General features: G+C 37.6%; 4 protein-coding genes across 4 annotated transcripts in view; 2 read left to right on the top strand and 2 right to left on the bottom strand.

The window, feature by feature from the left end:
• LOC126789913 (casein kinase 1-like protein 10) overlaps positions 1-24,117 on the top strand; it is a 308,889-nt gene that overhangs the window by 202,508 nt on the left and 82,264 nt on the right. The gene's annotated exons all lie outside the window — the stretch shown is intronic.
• On the bottom strand, positions 166-5,054 carry LOC126789910 (long-chain-alcohol oxidase FAO1). Its single transcript, XM_050515988.1, has 3 exons — positions 4,791-5,054; positions 3,781-4,053; positions 166-1,933 (listed from the first exon to the last, which is right to left on the bottom strand). The coding sequence occupies exons 1-3, from the start codon at positions 5,043-5,045 to the stop codon at positions 194-196; spliced, it is 2,268 nt and encodes a 755-aa protein (XP_050371945.1). The 5' UTR covers positions 5,046-5,054; the 3' UTR covers positions 166-193.
• Positions 7,663-11,435, bottom strand: LOC126789908 (KIN14B-interacting protein At4g14310). The gene is made up of 3 exons (XM_050515985.1): positions 9,805-11,435; positions 8,678-9,291; positions 7,663-8,371 (listed from the first exon to the last, which is right to left on the bottom strand). The coding sequence occupies exons 1-3, from the start codon at positions 11,389-11,391 to the stop codon at positions 7,840-7,842; spliced, it is 2,733 nt and encodes a 910-aa protein (XP_050371942.1). The 5' UTR covers positions 11,392-11,435; the 3' UTR covers positions 7,663-7,839.
• On the top strand, positions 19,135-23,608 carry LOC126789920 (plastid-lipid-associated protein 6, chloroplastic). The gene is made up of 4 exons (XM_050516001.1): positions 19,135-19,522; positions 20,857-21,093; positions 22,827-22,953; positions 23,058-23,608. Exons 1-4 carry the CDS (start codon positions 19,253-19,255, stop codon positions 23,270-23,272), a joined length of 849 nt encoding a protein of 282 aa, XP_050371958.1. The 5' UTR covers positions 19,135-19,252; the 3' UTR covers positions 23,273-23,608.

Below are 24,117 nucleotides of genomic sequence, written 5' to 3'. Positions count from 1 at the left end.
CTATCATTTACTCTATTATCTGATTAGTACTTAATTACTACACCTGGTAAAAATATTGTAATGAAAATTGTTCATTATCAAGACTTCTGCTGCAGAATGTTTTTTGTGAATTGTGGCTTAAAGAAAGAAATCAACCCACTTTCTCGAAAGAACAAGAACAAAAAAGACAGAAAAATCAACCAACATTGGAAAATTATTGTTTTCTCAGAGATTCTGACAGTCTCTTTGAGAGATAGTATGCAGTTGATTCAATGGTGATCATCGGATTGACACCAACAGCACTAGGCAACAGACTACCATCAAAGACAAATAGACCTTCGGCTTCCCAACTCCCCCCATTCTGATCAACCGCGCCTTCTTTTTCATTGATTCCCATTCTACAGCTCCCCATTTGATGAGCTGAGGAATATGTAGTGTACTTCTCTACCAGCGACAGTGGCCCTTCTTCTGCGGAGACCCTGTCCAGAAACTCCTCTAGTCCCTTCTTTTCAATCCCTTCACATTTGAGTCTCAGCCCATCGCTGCGGTGAGTGCCAACTTCAACTGCTCCTGCTGCTATTAGAATCCTAAGTGCCTGCCTCAAACCAGCCTTCAAGTTCTCTTTGTCTGATGCATCAAGCTCAAAGCTTGCTTTTCTCTCCTTCCTAATAACTCCGGAACCCTTATCCCGGATTATTGTGATCAAATGTGCAGTTCTTGAGAATCTCAGCATCCTTTTCTTCATGTCTAGTCCAGACTCCCAGGGGCACACAACAGCAAATGATCCAGGCCCTAATGCAGGAGTTTCTATGATGGCTCTTGGCCTAGAGTCCTCTGACACGACCTCATGGACCGATGTGATGATTCCACCCTCATAGATTTTACCCTTGAATTCTGAATTAATCGACTCAGGGAAGTATCCCCAGGCCATTAGGACAGGGTGGAGATGAAGATTTCGGCCTATGTGCCAATTCTTTAGTCCACTAGAGATCATCAAGGGAGGAGTCGAAAGAGCTCCACAAGCTGAAATTGTTACTTTTGCCTCAATTTTCAGTCTCTTTGTTATGTTATTACTGAAACTTTTTGCCATTATTCCCAAGCATGTCTTCTTCCTCGTACTTCCACTCCTGTAGCTCTTCTCTAACAGAAATCTCTCGGCTTTGCAACCGGATAAGATCACTGCACCATGATCCACTGCATCCACTAGCCATGTAGTATCAGTCCCCCTTTTATCTCCTTTCTTACAACCATAGCCACACGATCCACAATAATGCTTCTCTGAAGAATTGCGAGGAACGAAGTCAACTGCAAGGCCTAAATTCTCACACCCTTTTCGCAGCACTTGATTTTGGAACCCCTCCTCTACACAAGTCTCCGTAACCCCGATTCTCTCCCACACAGCATCGATTGCCGAAACGTATTCGGAGCTCCCGTAGAAGGCAATCTTGTGATCCTTGGCCCATTCCTGAAGTAAAGAATCTGGTGGTTTAATGCAGGCTGACCAGTTAACAGAAGATCCACCACCTACTGTTGATCCAGCCTGAAGGATTACTTTCCCATCAAAAGTTGCAAGAATGCCTCCTGATTCATACAGTTGATCCTGGGATGGACCTTCCAGCGACGAATAATCCGACGCAGTGAAGTAGTTCCCTTTCTCAAGAACAATCACTTTCTGGCCTGAACTTGCTAAAACAGCTGCTGCAACACCTCCTCCACAGCCAGAGCCAACAATTACTACATCACATTTGATCTTGTAGAGGTTGTTCTTGGAATCATGTGTTACTTCGAGGCCTTTGTCAGCAAGAGAATTTATAAAGCTCGTGTCAGTTTGGTTTATGGTTTCTATGATTCCCTTGTGAAGAGGCCTCTCTTCTGGCACTCTTTTGGTGTTCTCAGCTGGTTCTACTTCATATCCAATGGCTTTCCATGCTGGGTTTTCAGCATTTTCGTCAACCTGTGAAAAGGAAAACGATTGAACGCTTAATCTGTAGCTCTTTCTTCTTGAATCTTGATTGCATTATTGCATGCAGACTACGGTACAATTTGTTCATAATGTTATGCATGGGAATAATGTTCATGACATTAATTAAAAACTGAATGCATGTCCAGATGTCCCCATACCTCAGTAAAAAAGGTCGACATTAACATGAAATGAGAAATTTTTGTCATGCATGTTGTTCAACTGAGACATCACACATGTGTAATGGATGTCGAACATGATTATACACCATCAAGTTGCATTCGATCTAAATTATGGCCCTAACGGCTTCATGTGTCTATTATCTTATTTAGTGCTCTAGTTTTCAATTTCGCCTATGTAGTTCTAAACTTTTAATCTCCATTCTAAAAAAATGTTCTAAACTTTTACACGTCCACTTACTATGGTAATATAAAGTGAGAGGAATAGTGAGTAGATTTAAAAAAATTCTTTTCAAATAATGAGACAGTTGTGGATGATGTGTTCATCTTAAATGAGATTTGTACTCGTGACCTTGCGATGTTGATTAGCTTAACAACCAATCAGATCAGGCACGGCTCTTTGACGAGATATCTATATCTGAGTTTTTAATGCCAATGGCCTTCCGAGCTCAAACGGCAGTACATTGGGATGATGATGATGTCTCAACTACTGTTTAATTTCAAAACATTAACTTGATGGCAACATTGACTAATCAACTGATTAAGTGATTAACTAGTCACAAAGACTTATACGAGGAGTTGAGTCGTGTTCGAGAGGCAAGCATTCGTAAATTTCAGAGGTCTCCATGTTGAGCTCAACGGTTGTATATGTTTATTTCCTAACCCACTCCCCCCAACCACTCACCTTTGTATCATGCATATGCTCAGGGTGAGCATAAAGATTAGAGTAAAGTGATCTGGAGTAAATCAATTCAACCCCGCAAAACTCTTGTTGTTTAGAAGGCTCTTCATGGGCGTTTACTAACTGATGAAATTTTACAACAGCGAGGTTTTTTACTTCCATCTTGTTGCTCCTTTTGTGGAAAGTCATGCGGAATCGGGTACACATCTTCTTTTGCATTGTTCTGAAATTGTGGCTTTATGGAAATGGGTTTGTCTTTTATTTTCTCATTCATTCTCGCCTTGGGGTACCCTTGATGAAGTGTTTAATGGTGTTGGTGTTTCAGCGTTCCCAAAACCTAAACGTCAACTTTAGTTTTTAGTCTCCTGTAATCTAATTTGGTTTATTTGGATCATTAGGAATCTGGTGCATTTTAAATATAAGATTTTTAATGTGTTGGAAGTCCAATATCATTTTTTGGAATTGTTCAGAGAGTCTGCTCAACATTCTTTTCATCCTTACAAGAAGCATCATGATATATCTATTTTCTCTATTCTTAGTATCTCACAATTGTCTGTCAATGCTACCAGCTTCATCTCGTCCTTTAATTAAGAGTTTCTTGGCTGAAAGTTTGTTATTTGCTAAGGGTTTTTATATTTATGGTTTTACATGTGTGGATGTACACATGCCGGATTGAGTTTTTGTTTATCCTATTTGTTAGAATTTAGATCATGTTATTTTGTCTCCTCCTTTATAAAATAAATAAATAAAAATATGCTCATTATATCGGTTTAAAATTGTACTCGCGGGTTTAAATTAATTTTAAGACTAATAAGCCTAAGAATACTTTGAGAACACAATCGAAACAAGATCATGGGTCTACAGTTAGGTACTGATCGATGCACCATCTTTATATATATATCGGATGTTAATTGTACGTATGAATTAATTAGTTGATATGATATGTAGAAGTAGAAGGGAAAGAGATAGGAATAAGGTACCCGGGTGAAGAAAACGAAGACGCAAAGGATCTTCATGTAAAGAAAAGCAAGCCTAATCGGGGTGAGAAGCCAGTGCCTGAACCACCTCTGCAGAACTCGCTCTCTCTTCTCCAATGGCAGACATGAGAACTTGTGAACAAAGGGCCACTTGGTATCCAAGCAAAGAGAACCACAGAGCAGTAGACTGCCCAACCTAGTGCTTATGATCCACAAAACCATTCTAACCAGAATTATGGCTTCCGTAAAACCCCTCTTCATCAACAACTGGGCAACCTGTTCTTGAAAATAATTTAAACCAATAGATAGTTAACAACGCCGCCAACTCTCAGCTGGTAATTATATAGGAATTTTTTTTTTGTCATGGCAATATTTTTACTATATCATCCACAATAAGTTGTTCTAGTACAATTTTCCATTATTTTTCATCATTTTTCTGTATGCATGCGAGCACAGATCGAGCATGTACAAAAATTCATGTACATGCTTCTTATTTCCACGGTAACTATCATGTCTTGTCTTGCACTAAATAAAAATCCGGGACCTATCATATTTAGTGCGCGAAAGTACGTGTTTCTCTAACAACTTAGAAAATAAATATTAATTAAACATGTGAGTCCCTATTCCCTAATTTTTCACTTAACCTTCATTACGACCTTGTTTCTTGACCATAATAGCCACGCATTGTATATATATATATATATATATGGTAATGCGTGCCGCTCTTCTAGAGGCTAACTTTTCTGTTGCTTCTAGAATCCTACTTGAGTTCCTCGGAAAAAAAGAAAAAGACGATCGAGTGCATCATGACTCATGAGTATTGTCAATAATATTTACGTACCTAATCTACTTACTGAATATTATCATCTCATGAATTGCAAATAAGAAGACGACTTTCGAGTTCAGAAGAACGTAAACATGATGCTTGATTGAGATAGATAACTTTAGCCGCACTCAAAATCAGAGTTGGAATCCTGCAGAAATATGAGAGAGGATAGCGAAGGCTAGCTTACCTCATCTGGGATTCCAGATTGAGCTCCAGAAGCCTGGTAGAAAGACTGTACAGCCTTATTTCCAGATAGCTCCTCCTTCCCTTCAAAACTAGAATCCTCTAATGACAAAGGAGGTAATAGAGCATCGCAGACGCTTGCCAAAGCCTCCATCTCACCTAATGTTAACCTACGTTTGTAAAACTTATTTCCATCTTCACCTCCTGAGCCTCTGCTATCGCTGGCTCCACTCAACAATGGATGACACTCCATTCCCATCGATCTCTCTCTTCTCTCTACTCTCTATCTGTCTCCCTCTACCTTTGTAGAAATTGCCAAATAGCTACTTCGAGTTGTTATATGTTATCGATCATAGACTTATATAGAGAATACTATAGCGAGAGCCAGTGGTGGCATGAGTAAAGTAATATAGGCACGTGCATGCATTCGTGCCACATTTGATAACCATAATCCGATTGCTCCCACCTAAAATGAGAGATAATACGACTCTATACTTTATATACAAGTTGCAATTTGCCGCAAAATATTTATGAACCAACAAGAGACTTCGTACGACTTTGTTAATATTCATATATCTATGGACTACGAAGAGACTTGCTAACAAGACCGGCGAAGCTGAGTATCACATGCAAATTAAATCGTGAGAGGACTGAAACTTGTGCTTACTTTCATCGCGCACACCAACAGTTGAGCTTTTATTAAGGGGACATGTTTGATTTAATAAATCAATCATAGAGTATATATAATATATCTTATAGTATATATTTAAAAAATCAATCATAGATTTTAAAGAAAATCGTTTTGATATTATTATGAACTTTATGCATTTAGCAATTTAAATTATTATGTAGGAAATTACGGTTGATTTCTCGGCCAGATGAGAGTGAGTCAGATAGGCTTGATGCTGCGATTAGGTGCTTTCTTCCGGGGCTAGAGCAAGAGAGAAGTGTTACTCACACTAATCTTATTGTTTACACGTACCTAGCCCATCAATGATGGGAGCCAATGAGAATCAAATTATAAGTTGTAGTGTGTCATGTCTGCTTTAAGTCGGTAGCGAGTTCATTATTTTGTGAAATGGTCGTTGCCGCCTAGTAACAGTATGAGACTAAGTGTCATCATATTTATTTTTCGGCAGCAACATAGTTGGAGAGTTGTTTTATTAGACATTAAGATATGTAATTGTTGTTTCATCGTTGATTGAGTTACGTATCTAGTGATCTCTCTACCATGTCACCATTATTCAAAAGCAAATAAAATTGTTATTAGTGTAGTACTATTTGTTAATTGGTATTTTGTTGAGTACTTATTTATAGCGATCTTTGATCTTATGTCATGTCTTTATAATCAGAGGTTTAAGTTTCATATCCCCTCTTGTATTCGACTTTAATGAAAATTTGAGGACACTGCACTAGCTCTTACTTCAAAAAAAAAAGGTGTGTTGATAAACAAAAATGTGCGTGCATAACATCACCTTAACAAAAAATATAAATTGAGACACCGCACTTCTTAAAAGATACTAGCTACTACTACTGGAGTAATTGATCAACCGATTCTTAATTTACAATTAGGAAAATGTGGTAAGACATACGGGAAGTGGGGACGTGGTATCTTCCCGATTTCTCCCATCATAATACAACAAATGAAGATTTGAAGAAGATTGAAAAACAATAAAAAGGGCAGCACCCTATGTTTTTGATAAAACTAGCACTTCGTGATCACAGTAAGTTTGCGCTTAGGGATCGGTGGGCCCTCCACAGTTGAAATAGCAAGATCAAAATCTTTTATCTAGTGACATCCAAGTTCCAAAATAAGATGCAAACCGGAAAAATCTTTGTTTTTTCAAGTTAAAAAAAATATTAGACATGATATTGTTGGTTACTCGTACATGGTTAGTGTTGTTATTCCTTGCTAATCTAACTCCTCAATACAAATCTTTGTAACTTCAAGAAATTGGCTCCTCCAGGATTACCACTTGAACAGGATGATTTAAAATGGAAAAAGAATGATATATTCACCAAAAATAGTCTCCATTTCCAGAATGATAAGGCCACGTTTTATCTTCTTCCTCTGCGTTACGAATCACACACGAGAACCCTCACGTGTTTTGGAAATTAAATTATGGATAAATTAAATTATATCCATCTATATCCAGATAAAATAAGTGAAGCTTCAGAAATTTGGAAAGCAATGATTTGATTGATTTCTTAGCAATGAGTTGTGACTTGTGAATTTCCCAACAACCAACTACATCATTGATTATGTACAATTTGCCTAACCCAGTCTGCTTCATCATCCTATGGTCCAGTACTTGGGAAAACTTTGAATGTCGATGGGGTATGTGTTCAACCCTGTGCCAGAAATTTAGCTACGCGTTACATCAGGAAGTCTAATAGGATGACTTCGTCCCTCGTTTACAATTTATCAATTCTTCTTCTCCAGTACTTCCGACAGTTCGAGTTATGGTGGCTCTGTGTGGAACCCTATTCTGTCCGATCAACAACTTCAAGTCTCTTCGACAGACTCATAGCTGGGGTCGCTCGGTCGCTCATAGTTGCAGGCTGAGCAGTTGAAGTATATCAATGCACTCGACAATCTCAAATTCATTGAATCAGCTGGGGTTCTCTCTTCACAACTCACCTCCTTCAACTATGCAGACTCCAGAGCATCTTATGCCAATTCCTTGCAACTTAGGCCTCAAGTGCCACATATGCTTTTCAGCTCAAGCCGGCCATTGCAACGAGTATTCTCTCATAACATCTGGTTATAGATAACCAAGTACCTTCCTGCACTCAATCAAATGTAACCCATGGGAAGACACTTTCATCACAACACCAACTACTTGTTGGTAACAAAACTAGCAACATTACATAACTACCACACTCATGAAGTCATTGAACCGGCAAAATGTATCTTGCACAGCATGCGATATATTATACATAAGACAACATATTAAAAAAGCTTTGTAATGCTTAGCACAACTACAAACACACAACAGTCTTTTGCAGTACTCTTTTTTCTCTAGACAGATATGCTAGGAAAGTGTAAAAATCTATGACATCTGCTTCCATAATGCTGGGCGATCTCTAGATATTATAAGAGCACGAGAGTCTGAGTAATCAAAAGAAGGCGCATACAAGTCATCTGGGCCAATGACTTCATGATCTTTTTGAGTGCTTCCACTATCATTGGTGAAAGATGGCACACTGTCATCCTTCAGGGCATCGAACACAAAGAGCCCTAATCCACAAATGCCCATCACAAAGTTTGAGTTCCCCCAAACTTGTGTGATAGCTGTGTGATGACTATGAGCATTTGACTCTGGCAAGGCATAAGTGTTTGATAGCCTTTGTTTTCGAATTGAAAACTGCTGCACTTGTGAAGAGGATTGTTTTTTCCATCCTGACCTTCCATTGGGGCAGCCAAGGAAGATGGAATCCCCACGAGAGAAAACTGACTGTGCAGTAACACCAAGCTTTGGTATTTTTAATCCTATACCGGACGGATTGCGGAAATCTAGAATGTTTATTGAATCTTGGGTACAGAATACTCCATCATTGCCTTCTGCTTCTGCTGAACTTACTCTGCAATCATGAGTAGATGTTAATAGAACTTCTTAGCAAGTGTCTCGTATATGAGAATAAACAGAGTTACTGCTTCCATTAGTGTATTCTTATCCAAGTACAACCATCTAGTAACTACTTAAATAAGCTAGGGAAGAAAATACACTAGTGAGATTATAATATCAGTCACGTACTGAAAACTAGTAAACCATGTAAGATAGAAAGATTCCTGTTGAAAAAAAATTCCAATGCTATAAAACTGGAATGAGTAATATGCATGATCCAGCAAATGGAGAAACATAAAAGGTAAAAAGGTTTAACATCTACCTCTGGCGAACTCCACCACCAAGTTCAGAGTCAGTGTTATTCACATGAAGAGCAGAGATTTTCCGACCAGCAGAAGAAATAGATGATAAAGGTTGGGGGTTGAGAGAGTTCACATCCCATACGGAAATTGTTTCAATGTCAGCAACAACAACTTTTCCTCTATTTCTCCATTGTAAGGGGCTTGAATTATCCATTGTTAACACAGGCTTCGGGACATCCCATTTCATAACTTCCTCACCATCACGAATGTCATAGATTCTCACACCTCTCTGACAGGTGGCAGTTGAGACCATAAGAGGTCCACAAGGCCTGTACCACCATTGTTGAGTTTCTGGATCCAAAAGATTAGACAAAGTGTTTCTTCTGTATGAGATGTTGTCTGGCAAGGGACCAAGTACTGTTCTTGATGGGGCTGAACCATCATTAACATGGAAAGCACATACATCTTTGGCATAAAAGTCCCAAGAGCAAAATCCTGAATCCATTGTGTTTCCAGCAGAGGCAGCCACAACATACCTTCCTGAGCAACCATCTGCGCTAGGAGCTCGAATTATCCAGCAATCTCTCCACATATTAGGTGAAACTCCTAGAGGAGGCTTGTACGAAGCCTTTTCCTGAATAGAAATGAACCATCAGTCAAAAAGAATAACAAAAATTTCAATTTGTTGCGTGTAACTTTTAACCCTCATTGTCAATTTGCTCATCTATAAGCCTGCATTGTTCCTTACCAAGAAATCTAAGAACTGATGATGAATCAAAAGATATTTGCAGTAGCCACATGAACTCAAGTACTCAACTGTTCAAACCAAATTCATAGCATCTACTTAGAACATTGCTAAAGGGAAAAATGCAAATAGCGTATTATACTATGCAGGACATCCATATTTGTTATTTCTCAATCAACATTGAGCAAACAGAAACTAAGGGGAGCACACAGTTCTTTGCCACATGAACTTAACTGTTCAAACCAAATTCAAAGCATTTACTAAGCACACTGCTGTAATAACGAATTATAATATGCTATATCTCAATCAGTGTTGAGCAACTGGCAAGGAAGGGAGCAATTGACTAGGATTATAATTCATAACCACACAATAAAGCTATTAAAATGAAAGTGAGTTAGATACCTCAGAATTCACAATATCATAGAAGGTGCATGAACCATCATCATGAGCAAGAAGAACAGACTCTCCTTCAGACATAAACCATCCACCAGTTGAGGTCTTTTGGCCTATTCCATTGAGCTGATAAATGCTAGTGTCCTCAGTTTCTTCATCAATGATCACTTGTCTATTCTCCTGATCAGCAGACTCATCAAGTGTTTCATCAGTTGTGAGAATGAGATCGGCATCCTGCTTACCAGTAACCAATTTAGAAGATCTCTCAACTCCTGAAGAGGTGGCACCATCCACTGCTTGCACCTCACACGTTTCCAAATCCTCCTGCCGATCCCTTGTTGTAACTGTAGCTTGCTCATTATCCAACAAAGCCAAGAACTCAATCGCAATTGGATTCTCCTCTACAGGGCACACCATCTTCTCATCCACTTTTGACTCACTACTAGTTTCAACAACCTGACCTTGAGAGCTTTCAGATGATGCTTTCATCGCCGTCCGGTTTCTAATTAACTTATGATGAGGAAACAGCCTAGCTTCCAAGTCCTCACGATTCAAACTGTTTACCAAACTCTCCGCATTACTCACCTGCTCAACACGACCATCCTCAACCACATTGTCTTCCTTGTGATCCTGCTCACCACCTTTCAACGCCTTACCACCAGAGCCATTGGAAACATGCACCATGGCCTTCTCAATCCCCGAAATCTTCTCCTGAATATCAGACAGTATCACCTTCGACGCATCCGGATTATTCATATCCAATATCTCCTTAGTCTTCTTTATATCCGACGCAATCCTCTTCACCTTCCCTTCCAAGAAAGCAAGCTTCTCATGAAGCTTACTAGAATGCTTAACACCAACTCGACTTCCATTACTCCCTCCCTCCTTCGAGCCCTCGAAAACCTTCCCATTGCTCACTCCCAAGCCGCCACGACTGCCGAGATCACCACTCTTACTCTTCCCACTACTGCTTCTCTCCAAAACCCTACCATCAACAACATCAGGCTTTTTCGAATTCGATCGAGTCCCATTCAAATTCCTCTCAATCTCCATCTTTTTCGCCTCCGATTCTCCGTAAATTCCATTCTTCCCCACCCCAATTTTACCTTCATCACATTTCGAATCCCTAACCCTAACCCCCAATTGACCAGCTTTGACTTCCAAACCCCTACCCCCAGATCCTCCTCTTCCCCTACTCGAACTCCTCCCTACACTCCCAGCCCTTTCCCTCTCCCCCAAACCCGGACCCGGACTCGGACCCCTCTCGACCCGATCCACCGAAACCCGCCGAGTTTTCGGCCAGACATTCCCGGACCCAATCCTTAAAAACTCAGAAGGGCTAGAGCTCCTACCTTTCACCGAAGGCATCGACCACCGCGCACGCGCCTCGCCTCCGCCGTTCGCCGCCGCAGCGGCCTTGTCGACGCGCGGAACGGGCCGCATGGTGGTGGGCTTCTGGGCGGAGGTTCGGAAAGTGGGTCCCGGCGGATTCTCCTTGCCGACGGTGGGGGATCTCTTGTCTGGCTTCGGTTTGGTGGGTGCGGCGGCGGCGGCGCCGCTCCGGTCTTTGAGGCGGCGAGCGGATAAGGCCGACATTAAATTAAAAATGGAAGATGTGAAGTTGTGTTGAAGAGAGAGAGAGAGAGAGAGAGAGAGGAAATGAGGCGGGGGATGTGTTTTGCCTTTTGTTTTTCTTTTTTTTTTTTAGGTTTTGAGATTTGGTTTTTGAGTTTGGGCGGGAAATGAAGTGAGTTTGAGTTTTGAAAAAAAAATAGGTTATGTTTTGATTGTTTTCTAGAAGGGGAGGTTTCGGTGTGCTTACTCACACCAATAGGAGGAATGTAGGGTGGTATGAGGAACTTGTGAGGTGGTTTATGGCTTTAAGCTAGTATGCTACTGTAGAAATGATATTGCTACTGTGTTAATATAAAACAAATAATAGAAAACTATTTGATGCTATTGCGGTGTTGATTATGCTATAGTTTTGACTTTTGAGGCAGTAGCATATTATGCTATTGTGTCTTTAGGTTACTGTGTTTATTGTGTGATCATGCTATTGTGTTTTTATAGTACTATGTGTCGTTCTATTATGTTAATATTGCGTCGGTTTTTGTATGTACATGTTGTCGGAAGGGGGTATTGCTGGATCAGTTTAAGATAAGTATTAGCAGTGTGACCAATTTATCTAGTATTTTATCCAATTTTCATATGCATGTGTAACACGGTAATGAAACATTTACTCATTTAGGCCACATCCCTTTATGGGACGTGACAAAATAAGGGTAGAAATAATGGTTGAATTTGCAAGATTAATTCAAAAAGAGGAGTTTGATAAAGAGCATGATCAAAACCAAAAATTATTCCCACCACGGACGTGGAGGGTAACAAAAATTAAATAGTCATGTGCCGAACACATGACAGTTAAGTATTGAGGCCGGCAGTCAGTGTCGTCCCTGGGTCAAAAGCCACTATGTCCAAACTTATAGCCTGAAAAAAATAGGGACTTTTTTTTTACATGTGAATATAAAAATTAATATACAATTAATTATTAGGTACAAAATTAACTCTTTCTTCACATATCTTTCAATTATTTATTGAATAATTTAATAGGTACTCTAATTACCATATTCTGTGGGCTTAAATCATGATTAAATATATTATTATTTTTCCATTTTTATAAATTTAATTTGATATTTGACTTTGAAATCATAAAGTGAAAATGAAAATGATAAATTACATTCCATTATGAATGTGGGGTCTTGAATTTTATTTAATTATTAATATATATATTTTTGATGCAGGATGAAAAAACTGTATCTTTATTGAATGATACGAGGACCTATATATAGATATTACAAAACCATAATCTCGTAGGATTCGGAGTCATAATTTATTATAGAGATGCGAATTTATCTCTAATAGGAAACCTAATAAGGCTAAGACACACATAAAGATAGAATATTAATTCTCCCGTAACACTCTCCCTTATGTCGCATGTCTGGGTTGCATGGCACACAACGTTGCCTTAATAAAAACCTTGTCAAGCAAATTAAAAACCTCTTGGGTAAAACAAAAGTTTGATCGAAGGGAAAAATAGCACAACGCACCAACTACTTAATAATCTTAACATGTGATGTAGACTCTCTCTGAAATCTACCAAACTCTAAAGTTCTGATAAACAACACATGTTAATATTCTTCACATGTTTCACAAAAGTAGATTTAGGCAAAGACTTAGTTAACAAATCCGCAGCATTGGGTTTTAAACTCACTTGATTAATCTGAACATTTAAAAACTTCTGTTGTTGAACACTGTATAAGAACTTGGGCGACATATGCTTGGTGTTGTCTCCTTGATGAAACCTAACTTAGTCTGCTATATGCAAGTAGCATTATCTTCATAAATGCACGTAGGTTGATCAGTTGTAGAGACTAATCCACAAGAATCACGAATATGACGAACGAGTGACCAAAGCCAAATACATTCTTTAACTGCTTCATGGAGAGCAATGATCTCCGCATGATTCGAAGAAGTAGCAACAAGAGATTGCTTAGTGATCTCCAAGATATCGTCGTACTCCCAATGGTAAACATATAACCGGTTTGAGAACGAGTCTTGTGAGGGTCATAGAGGTACCCTGCATCGGCATAACTAACTAACATGTTGTTTGGAGTCTTTGCATAGGGGGAAAGAGCAAGTGGGGACCGGTTTCTGCTCTTAGCACCGTGGTCTGCCGCCATGCCATGGCTACCTGCGGCAGCACTGCCACGTACGGTGGTGCTACCAAGGCTGCCTGCGGCGCCGGTGTAAGGTGTCACGGCCATGGTGTTCTCTGTGTTGTAAGAATAGAACAATCACATATCAAGAGAACCTTTCAAGTACCGAAACAAATGTTTGATACCATTGCAATGACGTAGCGTAGATGCGGAGCTAAATCTAGTTAATAAGTTCACTACGAAAGATATGTTCAGTCTAGTGCATTGAGCAAGATACAATAGTGCCCCAATTACACTGAGATATGAAACTTCAGGACCAAAAACTTCTTCATCATCCTCTTTAGGACGGAATAGATCGTTCTTGATATCTAGACTTCGGACGACCATGGGAGTAGATAATGGATTGTATAGATCCATATTGAACGTCGAAGCATTTTCTACATGTAATTCAATTGGTGGATTAAGATACTGTAATACCCCGAAATTTAGTATTTACTATTTAGTACTCTAAGGTTATATTAACTTAGAATTAATTCAATTTTTCTTCTAATATTTCTCTTTAGAACCAATGATGGTAAGGTACATACTTTCAAAGATAGAAAATTTATTTTTATATGTATTGGACCACGAGTTGAATACGTTAGCTCATATTCTTGCGTAAACTCGATACTTTGTAATCGAGTTTAAGGCTAATACTAATAGTATTATCTTTTACGCATTATATTAGTATTAGTTAGTGCAAATATATTGAAAATCTTATGAAATAAATATACTAAATTCCTTTACTTTTTAGAATAACACATAAATGTGTTTATTCTATTTACATATATATATATATATATATACAATCTCTATCCAGAGTGAAGCTTCACTCTGAAATTTCAGAGTGAAGTTCTAATTTTGTCACACTTTTCGGTCAAATTTTTTCACCATAAGCAATTCAATATTTAGGTATGCTATTCAAGATCATCTCTACAAAGTTTCATCCAATTTGACAATGACTTAAACTTTTAAAATTGATATTTACACGAACGGTTCACGTTGAACAGTTTTAATTCATTCATTGATTTAATCTAATTTCAATACCTTAACGATGTCCAGATTAGATGAAATTTTGTAGAGATGATCTTGAATAGGATACCTAAATATTGAATGACTTATAGTGAAAAAATTTGACCGAAATGTGTGACAAAATTGGAACTTCACTCTGAAATTTCAGAGTGAAGCTTCACTCTGGATAGAGATTGTATATATATATATATAATCCTTATGCCAATATGTTTTGAACCTAGCTGATTTATTTTTATGTTTTACCCCATCACACTATTTTTTTTCTTTGCCAACAACCACACTAACTAGCTAGGTCATCATTCAATATTAATTATTCATAATGGTATGTGAGAATTGAACTTTTGTGTTCCTTCTTAGCATATTTATAGTTCTGAGCTGCCTCAAGTTTTATTCACACTTCAAAATCGGAAATCATGCAAGCCTAGAATTCCCTTAGTTGATAGAAAACTCAACCATCCAATGTTTCTCAAGCTAAAATTCTAGCATTCACTCTTTCTCTCTTAAACAAGTTTTTTATTTACTAAATTAATCCAACTTTAGATCCACATCAAAACATTCTTTTCATCCCTGAAACTTCAAGGTAAGTACATCTTACATCCTTTTAATCTTTTGTCTTTTAAGATTTATCAAAGTGTATAACTAAGGATAAAATGGAAAATACCATGTTTTGGTAAGAGTTATATTTTAGTATTTTATAACATCTGAGTTTTTCCAAGGTAAAAATAGCATTAAATTCCTCATGAAAAATTCTTCAATTTAGGCTTTTGAATCACTCAACAATATTTAAAAATAGAGAAGTTATGGCTAATCAAAGTTAGAGTTAATAAAACTCACTGAAAATCTTTTGTAGCACTCACAACTTTAAAAACTCATTTCTTAACCATTTTCCACAAACTTTATATCAAATTAAAGTATAAGACCTCTACTTTTAATCTGGAATGTTTCAAAAGAAATGATAAAAATTTTGTTACAAGTAGAATATGTAGACATCTAAGATGATAACTTGATGATCGGTTTCTGCACTGCTACTGTGTTTGAACTTTTTAGACTCAATGACTTTGAACTAGATTGTTGACTTATCCTATTGGATTCCTTACGAAAAATCCTTGAACATAGACTCCTCACTTGACTAATTTGGATGTTTATTGATTGAGTTATCGATACGGAAAGTTGACAAACTTTGACACTATTATTTGAATGATAATTGCTACTTTAGACAAAGACTTTCCTTATTATAGGAGAAATGACTACTAATCTTTTGACTACTAACTAATATTATCTAATTACTTTTAATTTAAAGTACATTTACTTTATTTGCACATTTACTTTCAAGTTTATTAACTTGTTTATTTCTTGCATACATTGAGTTATTGATAAGTATTTTATATCTTGGTGTAAGATTATATATATATTTTTAGTATTTAAATATTTTCTTAATTACTAAACTTTGTGATATTCTATTGACGTTATTGAGTTGAAGGTGTGAAGCCGGGTGATTAGTACTACCCCGTGCTTAAGTGAATTACTGGTAAAATTGTTTGTGCTTTGTGAGTTAGTCTTGGGTCCTAATCCCTACAGATAATACACTATTATACTCATAGAATAATTGACATTGAGTATACATACTTTGGTATTGGCATCGGTATGCTGAGGCTTATCCGTGTTTTGAGTAAATGTGAACCCTAACATGTGACTTTGTGATTAATTACCAGTTTTCTTGAAAATTCACACAATTGATTGAATATATTGATGTTGATATGTATATTTATATGCATAAGTAAGAATTCGTGTAACCAAATACATCTGGTTCTTGGTACATTTTACTTGGTTGTTCATATTGGAATTTCTGATTAGCCAAATTATTATAAGAATGTATTATATACTTATTGGGTCTGTGTTACTCATGATGCTACACAATCTTATTCCAGGTAATGAGTAGAAGCTTGGGGAATGGGATGAATTTATTAAATAAAATGATGGTTATTCTTTAATCATTATTTCAAGACAATAAATGCGAGACTCATGTATCTTCGCTAGATTTCAGTATTTCTAAATCTGTTGTATTGTAAAATAACTCTGATTATGTTTCGTAATAAAAGTATTATTCAGATATATATTTCTATTAGTTTTATTGAGGAAATTATATTGGTTTTAAGGTCACATCTCTAATTCGGGAACCATATTTTCATAATAATAGTGGTCTCAAATTTGGGGGCGTGACAGATACCGTCGGCCATATGCACAAGCTCAAGGCTGAGACAAAATTTCATCCTTCCTAGGTCCTTCATCTTAAATTCTGACTTTAAATGAGACACGATCTCTTCAATCTCAACAAGAGTACCAATTATGTTCATGTCATCAACGTAAACCGCAACGATGACGAATCCGAAATTTGTCTTTCGTATGAACACGCATGGGCATAGTTCATTATTCTTCTAACCTCTCTCTTTCAAGTACTTGTGCGACTGATTGTACCACATTCTTCCGGATTGCTTCAATCCGTACAACGAACGACGTAATCTGACTGCATGAGCACTCCACTGTTAGGGTCGGTACCAACGGTGCTAGATCTAGGAGCTTGTCTTCCACACCCGTATTTCATGACATCTAACCGTGCCGGTACATTTGCAGCGGATATGTTTGATCTCGTCACTTTAGCAATATCTACAAAGCTGTCGGACATCAAATCCGTGACTTTTTAGAGGTCGATAATGCGTTGCACTTCTAACTCACTTTGAGCAGTGCGGGGGGTCATAATGAGACATAGTGGGGACACACCACCTCAATTCCTGACATTCATTAGGAATGATAACATTCCCATCTCCCCCTAATGACGAGAAGCATATCTCACCAAAGTGACAATATGCAAATCTTGTAGTAAAAAGATCTCCGGTGGTTAGTTCTAAGTAGCGGACAATTGTTGGGGAATTATAGCCAACATAGATACCTAATCTTCTTTGAGGACCCACTTTAGCACGCAGTGGAGACATAATAGGCACATATACGGCGCAACCAAATATGCATAAGTGTGAAATATTGGGTTCGTAACCTATAACCATCTAGTACGCACTAAACGCTTGGTTAACCACGGGTCTGAAATGAATAAGTGTCGCTGCATGCAACACTGCATATCCTCAAGCAGAGACCGACAAGTTAGTACCCATAACCATAGCCCGAGCAACAAGCTGAATACGCTTGATGGTAGCCTCTGCTAGACCATTCTGTAAATGAACATAAGGAATGAGATGTTCAACTTTAATACCGTTAGACATGCAGTAATCATCAAAATTTTTGGAGGTGGATTCTCTAACATTATCCAAATGAATGAATTTGATAGTATGGTCAGGGTGCTGATTTCTAAGTTTGATGATCTCAGCTAATAACTTAGCAAATGCAGCATTCCTTGTGGATAGCAAAACGACGTGTGACCAACACATCGATGCATCAACCAATACCATAAAATATTTAAAATGTCCGCATTCTGGTTGAATATGTCCACAAATGTCACCTTAAATATGTTGTAAGAATTGAATGTTCTCCGTGTAAGCCTTAGCAAATGAAAGACTTCCTTGAAATTTAGCAAGAGAATAAGCTTTGTGTCAGATCTTTGTGTCATTGCTGGGTTGAATCAAGAGTGGGGGCGAGCTGCAACTTTGTTGATGAACGAGTTGCAGACCTTGGGCGGCGGTCGGCGTTGACGTCAAATAGAGGATCTGTGCTAGAAGGCGGCGACATGTGGCTGGATCTTGGGCTGTTGGTTTCTTCCGATCTTGGTGGGGCATCTTGGCTTATTGGGCCTAGATTTGGGTCATATTTAGGTGGGCCTGGTTTAGGGCTAGGTCTGTTTGTCCTTTTTTTAGGTTTGTTTATTTTTTAGGTTTTTATTTTGTCCCTCATTTTTGTGAGGGTTTAGGTGTCAGTCGGTAAGGTTACCATCTTTGTGGTGCATGTCATCTCAATGAACTATCTACGTATCAATTCATTCTGGGTGTTAATGTAATGAGGAGGTTGTCTATGCAAATATGCTGAAGGTTTTGGTATGTGATGTTGTTGGAGTAATTTTCTTCTTGAGATTGATGGCGAGTACGTATCAACTACTTTTGGAATCAATTTAAATTGGTTCAGGATTGAGCCTTATTAACTCATGTTTATTGCTTTTTGCGATAGTCTTGTAACTAACAATTTTAGTAGGAATGAGCGTGTGAGATCTAGTTTTATCACCGAGTATTCTTCTTCGTTGTAATCTTATTTTGTTGCAATATATATATATATATATATCTTCCTTTTCTAAAAAAAAATTAGAGACGTGCCTATGCCAAAGCTCAAGACATGAGCAAGTATATTTAAAGAAAAAAAAAGTCGTATCATCACCATTATCATAACACAATGACCTTTTGAATCGCCAAAAAAAAAAAGAGAATGATAAACGTCAAAATATAGAGAATAATCATGGACCGTTGTAGGCGTCGGCCACGAGTTCCAACTGTTTCATGATGTTTTCATTTCGTTCCACACAAATACTGAAATGTGTTGAAAAGTTTACTAGAAGACTAGAGAAACGCGCGAACGCATACAAACCACCAATCCAATCACTCACCTCGTCACATAAAACTCTCCCCAACCTTCTCACCACGACAAGACCCAACAGACCGGAACTTGCAAACTCGGCCATGGCTTCTCTAACATGTCTTCCTTATTATACTCTTCTACCTAGTCACTCCCCCTCTTCTTCTTCTTCTGCTACCACGTGTCTTGTTGTGGGCAATCCGAAACGGTGTGGTCTTAGTTTGAAGAACAGCCGAAGCAGACAAAGATTTGGTCTGACTACTAGAGCTTCTGTTGACGAGGTTTCAGCTCTGGACGAGGTTTCTGGCTTAGCGAAAGATGCCGTGGACGACGTCACGTCTCTGGGAAGATCGCCGTTGAAGCTCAAGTTGTTGGTGAGTTGTTGAAGTGATTCAACTTGACCCGTTTTGTGATGATTTAGCTTTGTTTTGGTTATATTCGGTTGAATTTGTTGAGAAGGTGCTTAATTTTTGTGTTTGGTTTAATGGGTAGTTTGTAAAGCACTGTTCTTGGTTGGATTGAATTTGATTGACTGTCAGTGCTTCAATTTGAGTAGCTTTGGGTGTGTTGCTTGATGAATTTGATGCTTTTTCATTGTTTAGTTTGGTGCCAAAACTGAATGAGTGAATTGTGCTCTTTTGATATTGACTTGGGTAAATCAATTTAGTTTCTATGGAAGAAGACTGGTCATATAAAATCTCCCAAATTGGGTTCTTTGACATTTATTTGATTGAAATCAAGCAGTTGGTGAAATTTATTCTACATTGGGGTAGAAGCCATGTTATTAGAAAGTTTCTGCTAAACATAAATCGACTTGTTAGATGAGAATATTCTTATGAAAAGTACAGTGTGGTAAGTTAGACTTGATTACTGTGTACTGTCATCAAGCTAGAACTCTATTTGTGTTGTTAGGTCCGTTTCTATTAACCCTCAAACTAGTAAGAATTTGATGTTGGTCATTTTATAGCATAGATTGAGAGAAAGACACCCTAGAAGTTATATATGATCTGTGTTAATATACCAAGTGTAATTCCTGTGGGTGCCAACAGATTCTTTTGATTGTCACTTAACTGTTTCTACTCTGTTCTCTTCCTTCTATTGATTGTGGTCAGACATTGATTCAGGACTGAAGGGCAATAATACCTAATATTCATGATATACAATCTGTGAAATGAATATTCTGACTAGGAATTGAACACTGCTGGTAGTGTTGGAGGATTTAATAAGAGTTCTTGAATTATAATGCTTCAACATACATGTTTCTACATCTGTAAAAATGATAGTTTTGGAGAGTGAACTTTTGTGTGGTCTATAAGAACCAGTCTACGGTTTTGAATGAGATGTCTTTTTTTTTTCTTATGCGCTGTTAATTTTGTGATCTTCTTTCTTTCTGATGGATCATTCATTTCTTTGAAATCTTCTTGTAAAGTTGATCAAAGGAATTGATGTTACATTTTTACTACCATGTGCTCTATCTGTGGAGCTTAATCAAATAACTGAATAAGGATGCTCACCTTTTACCTCCTTTATGTCAAATATCTCATCTTTAAACTTGTGGAAGAGACTTTTATGGTACACTTGGATAATGTCAAGTTGCACGTGTGGGCTTGTGTGGTTATAGTCTTTGTTTAAAATTCGTAATTGTTTATCTTGATTTACTGCAATAATATTTCTAATAACGTTCAGCTTTTGTGTCAATTCGGTGCAGAGTGCTGTTGCTGGGCTAAATAAAGGTCTTGCAGCGAGTGAAGATGATCTACGAAAGGCAGATGCTGCTGCAAAGGAGCTTGAAGCTGCTGGAGGCCCAGTGGATCTGTCAACTGATCTTGACAAACTGCAAGGGAGATGGAAACTGGTATATAGCAGTGCATTTTCTTCTCGCACTCTTGGGGGGAGCCGCCCTGGGCCTCCCATTGGAAGACTCCTCCCAATCACTCTTGGTCAGGTATGTTATCATATTTGTAAAATTCCCTTGTCATGCTTGCAAACTAAATTTAAACATCATTTGAAATGTTATTTATACTCTAGGTCTTTTGAGTTCCGAAGTTTTACAAACCAGGATACAGGAGGAGACTTGGTTTAGGTATAACACCAAGCAATGGGTTACCAGCAACCCGGATGTCTATATGCTTATGTTAAAACTAATCTTCACTGGTGAACCCAAACATGCAGAAAATTGCTACCAAATGCAATGACATACATCAGAAACAACATAAGAAACTTTGTCCTTAGCTTGATGAGAACCATCATAGTGAATTATATAGAAAAGCTGATCCCGCCACCCCCACCCAGTCCCAGATGTCAGTGTACAGTAAAACCTCGTTAAATTAATACCTAATTAATTAATAATCTCGTTAAAATAAAACTTTTTGTCGGTCTCAACTCGGGGCCAATGTGCTAAATTAATATTTCACTAAATTTATAAAATAATAGAATTTTGAGAGTTTACATGGAGCCCATCAAATATAAAAATTAATAATGGCATAGTTTATATGATAAATTCCATCAAATATATAAATTAATAATGGCATAGTTTATATGATAAATTTTACATTTACGATGATTTCATTAAATTTTTTTGTTAATTTAATTATCATCAAATAATTTTTTTAAATATATCGAACAACATAATATTTTTAAACAATGTAATACATCAGAAAAAATAGTATATTTAAGAAGGTATTTGTGATAAATAAACAATGTGGTGCATGAACAATGTATTTTTTTAAAGTGAAAGAAAATATTTATTATACCTTTATAAATTAATAAGTTATTAATTAATCGATAAATTAATATTTCGCTAAAATAATAAATTTCTTTAGTCCCAAACTATTAATTTATAGAGGTTTTACTATATTTACATGAAAATTAATCTTCATTAGTGAACCCAAACATGCAGAGAAGTGGCTACTGAAGGCGATGAAATACATCAGAAACAACAGAAGAAAAGCTTAATAGAAAAGCTAATCCACCACCCCACCAAAATCTCTGAGATCTTTACCAATTTGTAACATTAGCTCAAACTTCCTCCATTAATTCTTTAAATATGTGTGTGTCTTTAGCATTAACTAGTCTAGAGATTTATTTCCCCCCTTCCCCATATGATGGAGCAATACTGGTTCATACTACCAAGAAAGTAGTACTGAAGTTTTGTCTTTAATAATGAAAAAAGGCTCCAGAGCTCAGCTACAAAACTCTGCCAGAAACCATGCAAGATAAAAAGTCATTAACGGAGCAACTGCATTCAAAATATACAGAGGCACTACTCTCCCTAATCATATTGCAGAAGCTGAAGATTCTCAGGGAAATCAATTTGAGCCTACCTCTTCTCGTTCTATTAACTGTCGCATATAACTAGCTAGTAAGGTAGCACAAAGTGTGGTGTAGCTTCCTTGTACAAATTAAGTTTGTTTCTTGTTCAAAATCCCATTGGCCAAGTAGATTAATTAGGACAATATGTATGTCCATAATGCAGCTGTATTAAGTATTACCTCGAACAGTTGCATTTGGTGGATTTTGAAATCTACTTTGAGGACTTGGATATCTATGACTAAAATTGATTTTCTTGTGACTTGGTTAAGCAGCCATACTTTCTATGCATGCAATACGTACTCCATCTATTGGAATACTGATAGTTCATTTTCTGTCATCTAAATGTGCTCTATGTTTTGTGCGTAGGTGTTTCAACGAATTGACATCTTAAGCAAAGACTTTGATAACATAGTGGAGCTTCAACTAGGTGCTCCATGGCCCCTGCCGCCTATTGAAGTAACTGCCACTTTAGCCCACAAATTTGAAGTCATAGGTACTTATGAACTCATTGTCTATTCTCATTATATAACAATTCATGCTTGTCATTAACAAATGAGCAAACTCACTGATACAGTTTCTCCCTCATATTCATAACAGGTTCCGCAAGTGTTAAGATCGTATTTGACAAAACCACTGTGAAGACAACTGGAAGCTTGTCACAACTTCCTCCATTAGAGATTCCTAAGTTACCGGATGGACTGAGGCCATCATCCAACACAGGCAGTAGTGAATTTGAAGTAACCTATGTTGATTCCGACACCCGCATCACCAGAGGAGATAGAGATGAGCTAAGGGTTTTTGTGATTGCTTGAGTCCTGGTAGTCTCTTTCAAGGCCAGTGCATCACCAACTCTTCAACTCACGTGTTCTTTGAGGTCCTTTTGGTCTTATAGTATTACATTTTTGATTGTATGTGCATAAGCACAGCTAAAGTGAAATTCCATGAGCAGCGTTCGACGAGAAACAACTGCTTTATACTTGTAAGTCATCCATACAGTGAATCTTATTTGTCACTCTGATCTGCATACCCTTTGCCAATGTATACACATAGGGTTCTTTATATAGACGATAGCAATTCAGTAGCTACAATTGTTCTTGTCAAAAGTATCAGCTCGTTATCTATCGCCAAAAACCATCAAAAAGTTCAAAGGTCTGTAGGCCTGCACTTTCTATAACACTTGTGCCTAGACTTGAGTTGATACTTAATACAATACACTAGTGCGGTGACCATTCGTGTTGTCATTATACATGACACAAGTTCATTTCAAGGGAGCGTCAATATCACACATAATGATCACAAGAAAAGACACCATGTGTAGTTCCACATTGGTAAGAGCTAGAGTCTCCCCAACAACCCTCATGTCACCGGAGCAAATCCGTCCCAGCCTAAAACTGCCCATCTTACTTCCTAAAAAAGCATATGGTAACTCATCTTTGTTTTAGTGGTCTTTTATTGCCACGTGTCACGCCAATACAAATCAACTGAAATTTTACCAAATCAGGTATATCTCCTTGCTCTAAGTAAATCGGCCATGAAATTCTACCAAATGAGCCATATCCTGAGCCAAGTAAATCATGCATAAAGAGACCAAATGCTTCTTGTAGTATTTGTCCTTGGTACAACCAAGTCCTAGACTTCAATCGGAGAGATTACATAT

The sequence above is a fragment of the Argentina anserina genome, chromosome 4, assembly GCF_933775445.1.
Source record: "Argentina anserina chromosome 4, drPotAnse1.1, whole genome shotgun sequence".
NCBI lineage: Eukaryota > Viridiplantae > Streptophyta > Magnoliopsida > Rosales > Rosaceae > Argentina > Argentina anserina.
This window is presented reverse-complemented; position numbering and strand designations above follow the sequence as displayed.